The sequence below is a fragment of the Pan paniscus genome, chromosome 10 (genome assembly GCF_029289425.2).
Source record: "Pan paniscus chromosome 10, NHGRI_mPanPan1-v2.0_pri, whole genome shotgun sequence".
NCBI lineage: Eukaryota > Metazoa > Chordata > Mammalia > Primates > Hominidae > Pan > Pan paniscus.
This window is the reverse complement of record NC_073259.2, coordinates 64,127,795-64,142,516: the sequence shown is the minus strand read 5'-3', so window position 1 is coordinate 64,142,516 and position 14,722 is coordinate 64,127,795. Positions and strand designations below refer to the sequence as shown.

Genomic DNA, 14,722 nt, shown 5'->3' with positions numbered 1-14,722 from the left:
CTTAGCAAACCTCATTAAATAGGCACATCTTTTGAAAAATCTATATAGAATGATTTAATAATGTGACTTCACAAACCCTTGTAGTGACTAATTGAAGTGGTTATCAGCAATCTGGAATTTTCTTGCTTAAAATTCTGCTTGATTTTTTTTCCCCCTTTCTGTTCTTACACCAGATTGGTAGTTCTCAACTTCAGTGTTATAGAAATATCAGGTGTTTTTAAATGCATATTCTCTAGCTGGGCATGGTGGCACGTGCCTATAGCTACTTGGAAGGCTGAGGTGGGAGGACCACTTGGGCCCAGGAGGCAGAGGTTGCAGTGAGATCACACCACTGTGTGCCTGGGCAACATAGTGAGACTCCGTCTCAAAAAAAGAAGAAAAAAAATGCATATTCTCCATCTCCTTCCCCAAAGATTGTGATGTTACAGATTGAGGTAGGGTTCAGAAATCTGTTTTTTGTTGTTGTTGTTGTTGTTTTTTGAGACGGAGTCTCACTCTGTCACCCAGGCTAAGTGGCACGATCTTGGCTCACTGAAACCTCCACCTCCCAGGTTCAAGCAATTCTCCTGCCTCAGGCTCAGCCTCCGCATAGCTGGGACTACAGGCGTGTGCCACCACGCCTGGCTAATTTTTGTATTTTTAGTAGAGGCGGGGTTTTGCCATGTTGGCCAGGCTGGTCTCAAACCCTGATCTCAGGTGATCCACCTGTCTCAGCCTCGCACAGTGCTGGGATTACAGGTGTGAGACACTGTGCCTGGCCAGAAATCTGCATTTCATGCAGGTGATGGACAGTCACACTTTGTCGAAAAATATTGCCCTTGACGAAAGTTCTGTTTTACAGTGAGTTTTTAGACTTGCTAACCTAATTTTTAAATGTTTCTTAGAAAACCTTTCTCATTACAGAAACAGAAAATCTGTGGGAGCTTAACTTTGCAGCATCACATGCTAGAACCTGTTCAGCGGATTCCCCGGTATGAGATGCTCCTTAAGGACTATCTAAGGAAATTGCCTCCTGATTCCCTGGACTGGAATGATGCTAAAAGTAAATGCTTTTTTTTTTTGTTTTCTCCTTATTTTGGAATAATCAAGTGGCCAAGCAGCCTTATGGTTTCAAAGAGAAATACATCTCACAGCTACTTTAGTCAAATGTTGCTGTTAGAAGATAATTTCATTGGAAATTGTTATCATCACTTCAGTTAGGCAAGTCACTTTTGAGCCAAAATGACAAGTTTAGAGCAATGCAAATCACATTAATTTTGCTGGTTCCATGTTAGTCACTGGCTCTGAAATATAAAATTATAGTCTTAAAGACATCTAGAATAGCAATACACAATTTCCTTGTCAGAGGAAGAATATAGTCATTCAGAATTACAAGTGCTGCTGTTTAATTAGATAGGTTGGTGCATACCAAGAAAGCTAAGGTGACATTCACTATGTAAAAATAACCTAAGCAGAGTTGGCTGCACCTGCCCTAACGTGCTACCATAACAGGAAATGGTGCTTTTTATTGTCCAATAACATTTTCTCCAAGAAAAATTTATTTCAATTCTGTTAGATGTCTTATTTTTTCATTAGATTATAATGAAAGGGGTTTTTTTAAAGGCTTATGAGTTTCAATAATACTTTACCTTTTTCTGCACTTTTACAAATCAACTGTAAAGGCATGAATGAAAATTTAAGAAATAACAGTGGCTTGATATTCAACAAGCAGTGGTTGTACTTGTGTACAACCTTAAAACATTGCTACTTTCCCTTGTAATTTCTTGTTTTCTGTCATAAGTGAACCTGGATGAGAGATGAAGTACGTCAAACATTTTTTGTCTTGGATCCTTAACCTTTTCTTTTTAAATTATTATTGTTGTTATTATTACTATTATTATTTTGACACAGAGTCACACCCTGTTGCCCAGGCTGGAGTGCAGTGGCGCGATCTTAGCTCACTGCAACCTCCACCTCCCGAGTTCAAGCCATTTAGCTAATTTTTGTGATTTTAGTAGAGACGGGTTTTCACCATGTTGGCCAGGCTGGTCTTAAGCTCCTGACCTCAGATGATCCACCCACCTCAGCTTCCCAAAGTGCTGGGATTACAGGTGTGAGCCACCGCTTCTGGCCCTGATCCTTAGCCTTTTCTAGAACACAAGCTGTCTCAGATGTGTTTCTCCCATCATTTGAGTGACTCTGACCACAGAAACTTCTCTTCTCCATTCGCCCCTTCCATAGTGTAGAATGAACTCGACTTGCCATCTCCTCAAACCAACTACTTCCTATGAATTCTTCTCTGTCTCCATTTTCCATCCATCTCACCTGACTGCTTGATTTGAGTGGCAGATCTAGTGGTGGGGGTGGAGGTGGAAACACCACTGCTTTTCCTCAAATTCATCTCTAGAGCAGTGGCTTTATCCCATCTTATTTTGTCTTCCTCTATCCTGGATCCTGTATCAAGTGCACAGCATCGCCCACATCAGAATAGTTCTTTAAAATGTAAATTAAAATTCAGTTTATTCTATACTCAGACTTTGGTATCCCCTTAGATGCCCATGTCAAAAATGAGAAAGTTGGTGACATGGTATGGCATTTTATTGCTTTTCGTTTGTTTTCCATTGCTACTTTCACTCAAATTCCAAGGAAATCACAGAAGAAGGGCTTTTGGTGACCTAAAAGTAGAGATGAAAGCAACAAAATGCATTCTGTCCAGACACTGAAGACAAAAAATGTAGTTGAAAAGTCTCAGGGTTGTTGTGGTAACAGAATTAAGCAGGCCAGTATTCACAAAACAGGAAAGAAAGGAAGCAAATGGGACATGATTTAGGATTGAGAAGTTTTTCCTAGGGTTAGTCCAGCAAGAGGTCTCGGCATCCACGGCACTTCACCAGCAGCCTCTGGAGCTCCTACGATGTCCACACCAAAGAGTTCCCATTCCCACCTGCCCCAGGAACAAAACCCTCCAACACCGGCCTCAGAAGATTCCCTTTCACCCGACCCAGGCTAGAACTGTGAATGTATTTTCCCAAAGAAAGTAGGTTATGCTTAGTGGTTAATTTGCTCATACAACTAGTAAAATACTTACTACTCATGAAATATTTTAGAACTTTTGAGTCAGAAACCTGGGTTTAAATCTGGCCCTTCAATAGCATAGCTGTGTGACCTCAGCCAAGTTGTATTACTTCCCCATTTCATTCATCTGCCAAATGGAGCTAAAATACTTCATGGTTTAAGGCTGTGTAAGAATTGATATTGTAATAAAGTACCTGGTATGGATTTAGTATACACTGTAAGTTTCAAAGTCTGAGTATAGAAGAAACTGAATTTTTGTTTACATTTTGGAGAACTATTCTGATTTGGGCAATTCTATGCACTCAATACAGGATCCAGGAGAGAGGGAGACAAAATAAGTTGGGCTGGGGCCACAGCTCAAGAGATGAACTAAGGAAAAGCAGTGATGTTTCTATCTCTGCTTATTAATTTTGATGGTTCATTGGGGATTAATTAAACCTGTGAGCCTAATCATCATGTATGACTTTTTATAAGGAAATACGAAGTTTCAAGTAATCTGCTTACAAATGAACTTTAGAAAGTATATACCGTTTATAAATGGAAAATGCCACTATTTTTGTTGTATCTTTGGTCTCAGACTTCTTAATTTAGTAAGTTACTCAGCTATATAGAAGCACAGGAAGGACAAAGCATATTTATTTACTTTTCTTTTTTTCCCATTTAGAATCACTTGAAATTATATCTACAGCAGCAAGCCATTCTAATAGTGCAATAAGGAAAATGGTAAGTGGTTTTCGGAGGAGACAGGAACCTCTGATTAGACAATTATCAATAATACTGCCTCAATACTATGTAGATTTGGACCAAAGTGAATTGAAATAGATGAACCAAAAAGAATGTTTATGAAATGTTTAATGTTATCTGGAATAATTCTCTGAACTTGCTAATAAGTGATGGAATTTATATTAAAATGTATGCTTACTCCTAATCCCTTCTAAATTTAGATTTTAGTTAAGGTCATAGTATTATTAAAGCTACTAGGTTGAAACCTGCCTGTATGTGATCTTGCTGTTTTAATTTCCTAGGAGAACCTAAAGAAACTCTTAGAGATTTATGAAATGTTGGGAGAAGAAGAAGACATTGTAAACCCTTCAAATGAACTAATAAAAGAAGGACAGATCCTCAAACTAGCTGCTCGGAACACTTCAGCACAAGAACGCTACCTTTTCTTAGTGAGTATTATAGTGTTGGCAAGTCATATAAGAATTATATATAAAAATATGGCTGGGCACGGTGGCTCATGCCTGTAATCCCAGCACTTTGGGAGGCCGAGGCGAGTGGATCTCCTGAGGTCGGGAGTTTGAGACCAGTCTACTAAAAATACAAAAAGTCTGAGTGTGGTGGCGGGTGCCTGTAATCCCAACTACTCAAGAGGATGAGGCAGGAGAATTGCTTGAACCTGGGAAGTGAGCTGGTTGTAGTGAGCTGAGATCGTGCCACTGCACTCCAGTCTGAATGACAGAGCGAGACTCCATCTAAAAAAAAGGAATTATATATAAAAATAGTTGTATACACCTTGGAAAAGTAGAATGTTTCCTTATTCACCAAAGCAATTACATCTAACCTGGTTTAGTCAACATTCCATTTAGGGAATATTCCATTTAGGGATTCAATTTAGGGAAATATTCTAAGTAATGTATTTTTCTATATACTTGGTATGGATGGCAGGCAGTAGTGGCCCATCTGGAGCAGTTGCTGCAGTGATGCTGGTTGCAGCGGGGGAGGCATAGCCAGGGCAGCTACCCAGCCGCAGCTGCCGACTCAGGCATTCCTGTGCTCTCAGGGGCCCGGGAAGCCCCCTGTACCCCTGCAGGCTCAGAAATGCCTGCTCCCACTGCCTGGCCTCTCCCCGCTCCCAATGCCTGTTCCGATTTCGGAGCAAATTTGGGGCCAAGCCTAGGTGCTGTTGCAAACCGGCAGGGTGTGCACACACTTGGGGCAGCGCTGATATGCCAGCCCCCTGGTGTCTCAGCCCCTTCCAGACTTTGGTGCCAATGAGCATGGGAGGGAAGCCAAGGGGTTGCTGAGGGTGGCTTGGTGTGGGCCTGCATGTTCCCCAGTGCCAGCAGTGGAAGCCGCTTGCAGTACGCTTGGTCCAGCCACAGCTTTGCAGGGAGCCAGTGCCCATGCTGGTGCCTAGAAATGCTCCCCTTGCTGTAGCCAGCATGCCTGGCTGTGCGCATGACCCGGACCCTTGCTGCTCCAGGCTCGCCTTTGGCAGGCCTGGGATCTGGGCTGGTAGCACAAACCAAGCGCAGCCTGCCAGGCCGAATGGGCAGAATGAGCCCAGCAGGCCCAAGCAGAACTCAGGCAAAGGGGCCACTGGCCACAAAGGTGTCCAGCTGACAAAGCAACACCCCAAGGATCCTTTGACAGTATAATTTACTTCAGTAGCACATACTGACAACAATTTAACTTTACACACGTGGGATATGATACTTTCGGAAATCCTCCTTTTGCTTGTTTCAGATTTTCTCTTTCATTTCATTCTCAGGTAATTGGGTACCATTTCCTGGATATTTTGTTGGTGTATCATTTCCTGACATCAATTCTCTTCCTAATCCTCTGTAGTCACTATTTTTAATCTTTCTAGGCTAAAAATATATATAGGCCTGGTTGTAAGTCTTGTGTCTAAAATATCTATGGGAAAAGTACATGAGTTCTCTACATAGTTCTTTCTCACTGCAGTCAGTCCTTGACCCTTTCCTTCACTTCCTGGAAATGACAGTCTGGGGCTTATCTCAAATATAAGAGCACTTCCTGGGGCATCCAGACAATTTTTTTTTCTTTGGATTCTGTCCACCTGACCTTTACTCTTTGTTATCCTAATGAATTTCAATTCCTTTCTATATCTAATAAGATGATAATAAGAATCATAATAATATGCATTGGCAAAGAATAAGCTAACATTGAATAATAGCTTAATAAACGTTAGCTTTCATTCTAATTGTTATTAAAGAGAAACAGACACATGGGTGAAAAGGCTGCCTGGTGACTGGCATACAGTACGTTCTTAGGATGTTATTCATGTCTGACTTCTGCTCTGAGGCAGTCATCTCACCCACCATAGCGTGAGTTGTCATGGGGGCTTAGAGGCTTCTGTGTCTGTTTCCAGTCTCCATTGAAAGGAAAACTTAGGAACTAATTGTCATGCAGAGGGGTGTTCAGTACAAGGGGTCTTGAAAAAGTTCATGGAAAATGCATGTTATGAAAAAACTATGCGTAGATTTCAAAGCTTTTTTTGCAACAAAATAAACCCATAGTAACTTGTTATAACATGTCTGAACAGTATCTGGTTTGGGGCACTAAGAAGGATAAGACATCAGTTTGAGACCAGGCACAGTGGCTCATACCTCTAATACCAGCACTTTGGGAAGTTGAGACAGGAAGATGGCTTGAGCTTAGGAGTTCAAGACCAACCTGGGTAACATACAGAGACCTCCCTGTCTCTACAAAAAATTTAAAAATTAGCTGGGCATGGTAGCTTGCACCTGTACTCCTAGCTACTTGAGAGGAGGAGGATCCTAGCTACTGAGGCAGGAGGATCTCTTGAGCCAAAGGGTTCCAAGGCTGCACTGAGGTATGACCATGCCACCCAGCCTGGGTGACAGAGTGAGACCCTGTCTCAGAAAAATAAATAAATAAAAAATAAAGACATCAGGTTGAAAAGAGCCCCTATCAAAGCAACATGAATTCTGTTAAAATTGAAGCAAGAACAAACATCAAACTTACGGTGAAGTTTGGATGCAAAAATGATAAAATCATTGACACTTCATGAAAAGTTAATGGAGACAATGCCGCAAAGAAATCAGCAGTTTACAAATGGGTAACTGATTTTAAGAAGGGACAAGACATTGTTGAAGATGAAACCTGCAGCAGCAGACCATCCATATCCTTTTGCTAGGAAAAAGTTCATCTTTTTCCTGCCCTAATTGAAGAGGACTGACAATGAACAGCAGAAGCAGTAGCCAATACCACAGACATCTCAGTGGGGTTCATCTTGCACAAGTCTGACCGAAAAATTAAAGTTTAGCAACTTTCCACTCAATGGGTACCAAAAATGTTGCACCCAGATCAGCTGCAGACAAGAGCAGAACTTTTGGTGGAAATCTTAAATAAGTGGCATCAAGCTTCTAAAGCATTTCTACAATAAATTGTAACAGGAGATGAAACATGGCTTTCCCAGTACAATCCTGAAGACAAAACACAATCAGAGCAATGGTTACCAACAGGTAGAAGTGGTCCAGTCAAAGCAAAAGAGGTCCAGTCAAGAGCAAAGGTCATGGCAGGGGTTTTTTGGGATGCTCAAGGCAATATGCCTGCTGACTTTCTCGAGGGCCAAAGAACAATAACATCTGCTTATTATGAGATGACTTGGAGAAAACTAGCAAAAGATTTTAGCAGAAAAACACCCAGGAAAGCTTCTCCAAAGAGTCCTTCTAAACCATGACAATGTTCTTGCTCATTATTCTCATCAAACAAGGGCAATTTTTCGAGAGTTTTGACAGAGAATCATTAAGCGTACACCTTACAGTCCTCTGACTTCTTTTTGTTTCCTAATCTTAAAGAATCTGTAAAGGACACCCATTTTCTTCAGTTAATAGTGTAAAAACTACTGCATTGCCATGGTAAAATTCTCAAGACCCTCAGTTCTTTAGGATGGATTAAATGGCTGCTATCATTGATTACAAAATTGAACTTGGTAGAGCTTAGGTTGAAATAAATTTTTTCTTTTAATTCCATTTTTCCACAAACTTTTAAAAGTCTTTTTGTGTCAGTCATGTTTTTAAAAGAATTTGGTTGCTATATGACCCACTAGTTCTACTCCAAGTTTTTATAACTCAAGAAAATTGAAAACATGTGTCTGCACAAAAACTTGCACATCTTTGTCCATAACAGCATTATTCATAATAGCCAAAAAATTTGAGACAACCTAAATGTCCATTAACTGAATAGGTAAACAAAATGTGGTATGTTCATGCAATGAAATAGTATATGTCGAGAAAAAGGAATAAAAACTTATATATGCTACATGGATTAACCTTAAAATGTTGTGTCAAGTGAAAGATGCCAGTTACAACAGACCATATACAGTATGGTTCTATTTATATGAAATGTCCAGAAAAAGCAAATGCATAGAGAGAGGATGTAATTAGTGGTTCCCTAAGACTAGCAAGGAATGGAAAATGGATATGAGGTTTCCTTTTAGAGACATAAAATGTTCTGGAATTGGTGATAGTTGCACAATTTACAACTATCCTAAAAACCATGATTTGTACATTTTAAAAGAGTAAATTTTATGGTATGTGAATATCTTCATAATTTAAAAATGTGTATTTTTACCAGATTAACTATAAAAGTTCTCATTTGTGCTAAACACAAGTACTTCTTTCACGGGTAATATAGAGAGCTAAACAGAAAACAAGGATGTGTCATGTTAGGGTTCAGAGTCTTCTTCAGAGGTCTATTATAAAAGATCACATGACTGCCATCGGAAGGGCAGATCGGGGTGGGGTGGGGGTGTGGCATATGAAGCGGGAGAGCAGTGGGGAAGCACCAGCGTCAGGAGGCAGAGGAGCAAGCAGAAAACGTGGGCAAGAGCCTTTATTGTGGTTTCTGCAGGAAGGAATGGGCAAGACAGAGCACCAGGATTAGGATTGGCTAGTTGGAATAATTTCTTTAGGGGTTAGGGGCTGTTGTCCTGGCCCTGAGGTGATTGCCGCAGGAGAATAGTGTCCCAGAGAGTAAGTGTTTAATACAGGAGGTGACTGCGGGTGTGAGTTCTGACTTGGTTGGTTTCCACATGAAAGGCGTGTTACTCTCTCTAGGAATCGGGTAATCCTGGGAGGGGCAGTCCTGTCAGTGTCAACAAGGCCTTAAGATGCCTAAAATCAAAAATACTTAATAAAAAGACGTGCTTAATACATCATTCTAGGCAACATAACCAGGAGCCAATGTCTTTCCTCTGTCTTTGCCTTTCAGTTGCTAGGGTCATTTTCCTTTCTCCTCTTCCTCATTAATGTGACAGCCTCTGCAGTTAAACTCTGAGCTCTGGGTCTAACCAATTGCCTCGGCCTAATTTTCACTTCTGGGAGTTGTTTTGGAAAGAGGTTTCTGTTGAATATCTTGAGGCAGAGCTGAATTAAACAGCTCTTTGGAGGACAGGTGGCAAAGAACCTTGGGGAAAGTGGCAGTCAGTGACTGAGGAAAAGACCCCTCCTGTTCCAGTTAATTTAAGCCATCAAACATATGCCGTTGCCTCCCAGGAGAATGAGGTCACATGGCAGGAATTTTAGGAGAGCCACATTTATTCTTTGAAGACCATCTTAGAAACATTTCCAGTGTCATGTTGGTTCTTTTCATCCACCCTCTCCAGTGCTGTGCTTGTCACAGAATCTTGCCTTGCCAGTGCACATTTATTCCCATGGAGCCTCTTGTTCTTTTACTTGTAGAAACTTCAGAAGCACCATTTTTATTTTCTTTTCTCTCTAGAAAGGTAATGAGGGCTAGTTTTCTGTTTCCTACACTTGAGATAGTACATTTGTCTGGAAAACCAAACTGTATTTAGAATCTGCTATCTGCTTTTAAATGATCTTCATGTGTTTGCATATTTTCATGCCTCCATACCATACTTTTTCATTGTTTTTTATGTTAATGTAGGATGCTGTTTAATGTAAGCCATTTCATGTTGCTATCACAGAACACCTGAGACTGGCTAATTTATAAAGAACAGGGGTTTATTTTCTGCAGTTCTGGAGGCTGGGAAGTCCAAGATTGCGGGGCTGGCATCTGGTGAGGGCCTTCTTGCTGCATCATAACATGCAGAAGGCAGGCATCACATGGTGAGAGAGAGAGAGAGAGCAAGAAATCCACCTCATGGCCTCAAGCCCTTTTATAATCAGCATTAATCCATTCCTGGATTAATTCATAGATTATTGGGGTCTTCATGACCCAAACACTTACCATTAAGCCCCATCTCCCAACACTTCTGCATTAGGGATTAAGTTTCCAACACACGCTTTTTACACATTCAAACCATGGCAGGTACTCTTGAAATAAACTCTCTGACATCCAAAAGTTAAAAAATAAAATAAAATCACCAAATTATCCCACAAAACAACCAAGACTTTTTATTCTTGGCTCTTTGGAGTTTTCTGTTCCTTATTTCCTTGGAATTTGATAGATGCAGATAATTTTTCCCTTATTTAATCTTTGAACACAGAACGAGCACTAGAAATTTTCTCCACCAGTATCCTATTACCTTTGAAAACAAACATTAATGAAATTGTCACTGGTGAGAAAACAAATTGAATTATTTCAGTCAAATATATTTTTAGAGGCTTGAAATAAATACTTGAACAGTAGAGATCAAGAAAGACCCTCCCTGTGTTTTTAATAATATTGAGGCTTGTAGTTTTTAATCACAACCTAGGACTTGTAGAAATTGCCTCGCTAGTCTGAGATTGCTTCACTGATCACTACTTCTAAGCTATGGGCATGAAATAAAAGGGAATCTCCTACCCTGAAAGGGAAAGTCAATGTTCTTCATGCCATAGTTGCTATAACTTCTTTTTTCAGTATCTGGGGAAACCCAAAGAGAAGTAATTATTTGTGAAAGGTGGTGGTGGCTTTTGCTACAGGAGCAAGGTTCATGGAGGGAACAGGGCTAGCTACTTGGTTTCTTCCTATATATGACATAATCTTCTTTGTAAGCAATGTTTTCTATCGTGCGGGAGCTCCCACCTTCACCTATGCGAAGAGGAAAAGGATATTTATTGACTAGCATCATATTGTGATCAGAACTATTTTAAGATTCATATAGGATTTTTGACAGTTTAGAATGTGAAGTCCCATTTAGGGAGAATATAATAGAGGGGACGTAGTCCTGAAAGCATGAAAGGGAAGGAGACACATACACATTTATAAGATAATCTGTCATGTGAGCGTAACTACAAATGGCAAATGCTAAGAACCTTCATATTCATGGACTTATTTCTATAAAACAGCATGAGTGCTGAACTTATAAAGCCAACTTGAGGACAAGTATCAGATAACTCACAAATTTTATGCCATACCATTACATTTGTCACTCAGTTTGCAGGAACAATTTGGTTATTGTTGGTGGCTGGAATGCGTGACCTCTGTCCCTTGTGCTGGTGGCTCTGCAGCTCCTGCAACATTCACAGCTTCAACCAAATATCCTCCTGAGAAGTCCTTGATAGAAGAGGGAAAGAAGTGTTAACAGGAAAACTTAGCAAGCAAGCTGTGGCCTTAATCAGACGATGATATGGATGGTGATAAAAACCTTTTGGAGCTTTTTTTCACGTGTTCTAATGAGATTTGAACTAATAAATAGACTATTTTTTAAAAGCTTAACATTAAACAGTCTGGTTTAAAAAAAAAATTACTGACCAGATGCTATGTCTCACACTATAATCCCAGCACTTCGGGAGGCTGAGGTGGGAGTATTATTTGAGACCAGGAGTTAAAGACCAGGCTGGGCAACATAGCTAGACCCTGTGTCTACAAAAAAAATTTTTTAATTGAGGCCGGGCATGGTGGTTCACGCCTGTAATCCCAGGACTTTGGGAGGCCAAGGCAGGAGGATTGCTTGAGTTCAGGAGTTCAAGACCAGCCTGGGCAACATAGCAAGACCTCATCTCTACTAAGAAAAACTAGCTGGGTATGGTGGTGTGTTTCTATAGTCCCACCTACTCAGAAGGCTGAGGCAGAAGGATGACTTGAACCCAGAAGTTAAAGACTGCAGTGAGTCCTGTAGCCTGGGTGATAGAGTGAGACCCTCTCTCAGATATAATAATAATTGCTAAATATTACTGTCTTCTAACACCTTGTTTTAGACTTGCCCTCTAAGATACATCAATGAGAAATTCTTGTGTTTAAGAACTTACAAAGTTAAGAAATTAAGCTCCTGGTATATCAAAGGTCCTTAGTAATTTGTTGTGAATTTATTGAACTAATTTACTTAGTGCAGTAGTACAAAATTATTAATTTACATGAATATCAATAAAATATGTATAAGCCATGAATGGGAAATATATTTTTCAAAATGTAGGAATATGATTTTTTATACAAGCATAAACCTCAGTGTTTTAGTAAATAATTTTTCTCATGCAGGAAGTACTGTGTTGTCTAGAAATTACTTAGAATTTTTGTCTAGGGCTACCTGTAAAATTGATCTGTTTCCAGCCGGGTGCGGTGGCTCACACCTGTAATCCCAGCACTTTGGGAGGCTGAGGCGGGCGGATCACGAGGTCAGGAGATCGAGACCATCCTGGCTAACACAGTGAAACCCTGTCTCTACTAAAAATACAAAAAAAAAATTAGCCGGACGTGGTGGCGGCTGCCTGTAGTCCCAGCTACCCAGGAGGTTGAGGCAGGAGAATGGCGTGAACCCGGGAGGCAGAGCTTACAATGAGCCAAGGTCACACTATTACACTCCAGCCTGGGCAACAGAGTGAGACTCTGTCTCAAAAAAAAAAACCTGATCAGTTTCCCCTATTTCTTTTCTTTACTGATATATGTTCTCCTTCCTTGCAGTTCAACAACATGTTGCTGTACTGTGTGCCCAAATTCAGCTTGGTAGGCTCTAAATTCACAGTTCGAACCAGGGTTGGCATTGATGGAATGAAAATTGTAGAGACTCAAAATGAAGAATATCCACATACTTTCCAGGTGTCTGGGAAAGAGAGAACTCTGGAACTGCAGGCCAGGTAAGGGAACCATTTCTATCACACTGCTTTCCAAAATCAGGCAACAGAATGAATCATTAGAATAGAATGGCTCTGAGGGTTTTTCTCAAGTGAATGCTGCAGATCTCTGGAACTCTGGTTGGATGTAAATGCAGAGCTGTAGGTTCTTGAAAAGCAGGAGTCATGTCTCCCCTCTCTTGATTCCTCCATAGTGCCTAGGACAGTGGTTTGTAGACAATAAGCATTCAGTAAATTGATTAACTCTTCAGAAATACAGGGTACTCAGAGGATGAAATTATTGCCATCAAGTCTTGACTTACAGTAAAAGGTTCTCTCCTAATCCTTGTTCACTCCTCCTTTTGGTCCACAAATGTTTATTGATGCTTATTATTCCATGCTAATCTCTGAGTCTTTCAGATATTTTAGGGCCTTAGGGGCACTCAGATGAAAAGAAATGTTCATAAGAGGCAAGGTGGTAAGGGTAAAACTACTGCCACCATAGTTGCAGGATACATGAAGGGAGCCATTAGGGGCTCAGGTGGCCTCTGGCAACCAGGACTTCTAGAAGGTATGGCTCTTCTTATATTTTTATTTATTGATTGGTAGAGAAAGGTTTGGAGTTCTGGCTAACATTCCCCTAGCCATAACCATTTTTTTTCTTTCTTTCTTTTTTTTTTTTTTTTTCTTTTGAGATGGAGTTTCGCTCTCATTGGCCAGACTGGAGGGCAATGGTGCAATCTCGGCTCACTGCAGCCTCTGCCTCCCAGGTTCAAGCTATTCTCCTGGCTCAGCCTCCTGAGTAGCTGGGATTACAGGTGCCTGCCACCACACCTGGCTAATTTTTTTTTTATTTTTTTTATTTTTTTTTGAGACGGAGTCTCGCTCTGTCTCCCAGGCTGGAGTGCAGTGCCCTGATCTCGGCTCACTGCAAGCTCCGCCTCCCGGGTTCACGCCATTCTCCTACCTCAGCCTCCCGAGCTAATTTTTGTATTTTTAATAGAGACAGGGTTTCACCATGTTGACCAGGCTGGTCTCGAACTCCTGACCTCAGGTGATCTGCCCGCCTCAGCCTCTCAAAGTGCTGGGATTACAGGCATGAGCCACCACACCCGGCCCATAACCATTTTTAAAGGATAAAAATCCATGAGAACGACTGCAGTTGATCATAGCTACCTCATGCATGAACCCCTGGAATACAGAGTGCTGTCAGGTTTTGAAATACCTGCTTTAGAAAACAGTCATCCAAGCTGGGCTTGGTGGCTCACACCTGTAATCCCAACACTTTGGGAGGCTGAGGTAGGAGGATCACTTGAGATTAGGAGTTCTAGACCAGCCTGGCCAACATGGCAAAACCCCCGTCTTTGCTAAAACTACAAAAATTAGCCAGGCATGATCCTGTTACTGCACTCCAGCCTGGGCAACAGAGCGAGACTCTGTCTCAAAAAATAATAATAATAAGTCATCCATTTATTGTTCTAATGCATGGCCTGGTAAAAATTTGGATGCTTCAGGAGGTCACAGAGCAGAGGGTGAAGAACCAATCCTAGCTGTAGTGGTGTCAATATCCCAGAATCCACGGAGACTCAGAATGTTTTTCTGCTCCTTTCCATCATTAGCTTATGTTTCTGGCTGCTCAGGTGAATTTACCCTGGATATTCATACTTAGTAACTGCCTAAAAGCTGAAATTTCAGATTTTAAAAAGAGAAATCATTTTAACAGGAATCTGTGCCCAGGGAGTCCAAGAATTGGTGAATTTACAGTTTTGGAATGTGGGCAGGCTGGGAAAGTTTGAAGAAACAGCCAGTTATTTGCTTTTCCACAGAGAATATATACTGAACTTCCTTTTCCTTAGGGAGCAGGTAGCATTTGAAACTTGCCTTTGAGTGTCATTGTTTCCCTACCTCATGGTGGGTTTGGGCCCTAGCCCCTCAAACCCAAGGGCAGAATATATGATGCT

The 14,722-nt window shown here is 41.0% G+C and overlaps 1 protein-coding gene across 6 annotated transcripts in view; it reads left to right on the top strand.

Moving 5' to 3' along the window:
* The window catches only part of FGD4 (FYVE, RhoGEF and PH domain containing 4), a 248,447-nt gene that overhangs the window by 209,398 nt on the left and 24,327 nt on the right, over nt 1-14,722 (top strand). For all 6 annotated transcript variants that reach the window (XM_034936051.3, XM_034936053.3, XM_034936058.4 and 3 more), the window contains 4 exons: nt 904-1,042; nt 3,719-3,777; nt 4,080-4,226; nt 12,613-12,785. In XM_034936051.3, coding sequence (XP_034791942.1) covers nt 904-1,042; nt 3,719-3,777; nt 4,080-4,226; nt 12,613-12,785 — 518 coding nt within the window. The remainder of the gene's footprint in view (nt 1-903; nt 1,043-3,718; nt 3,778-4,079; nt 4,227-12,612; nt 12,786-14,722) is intronic.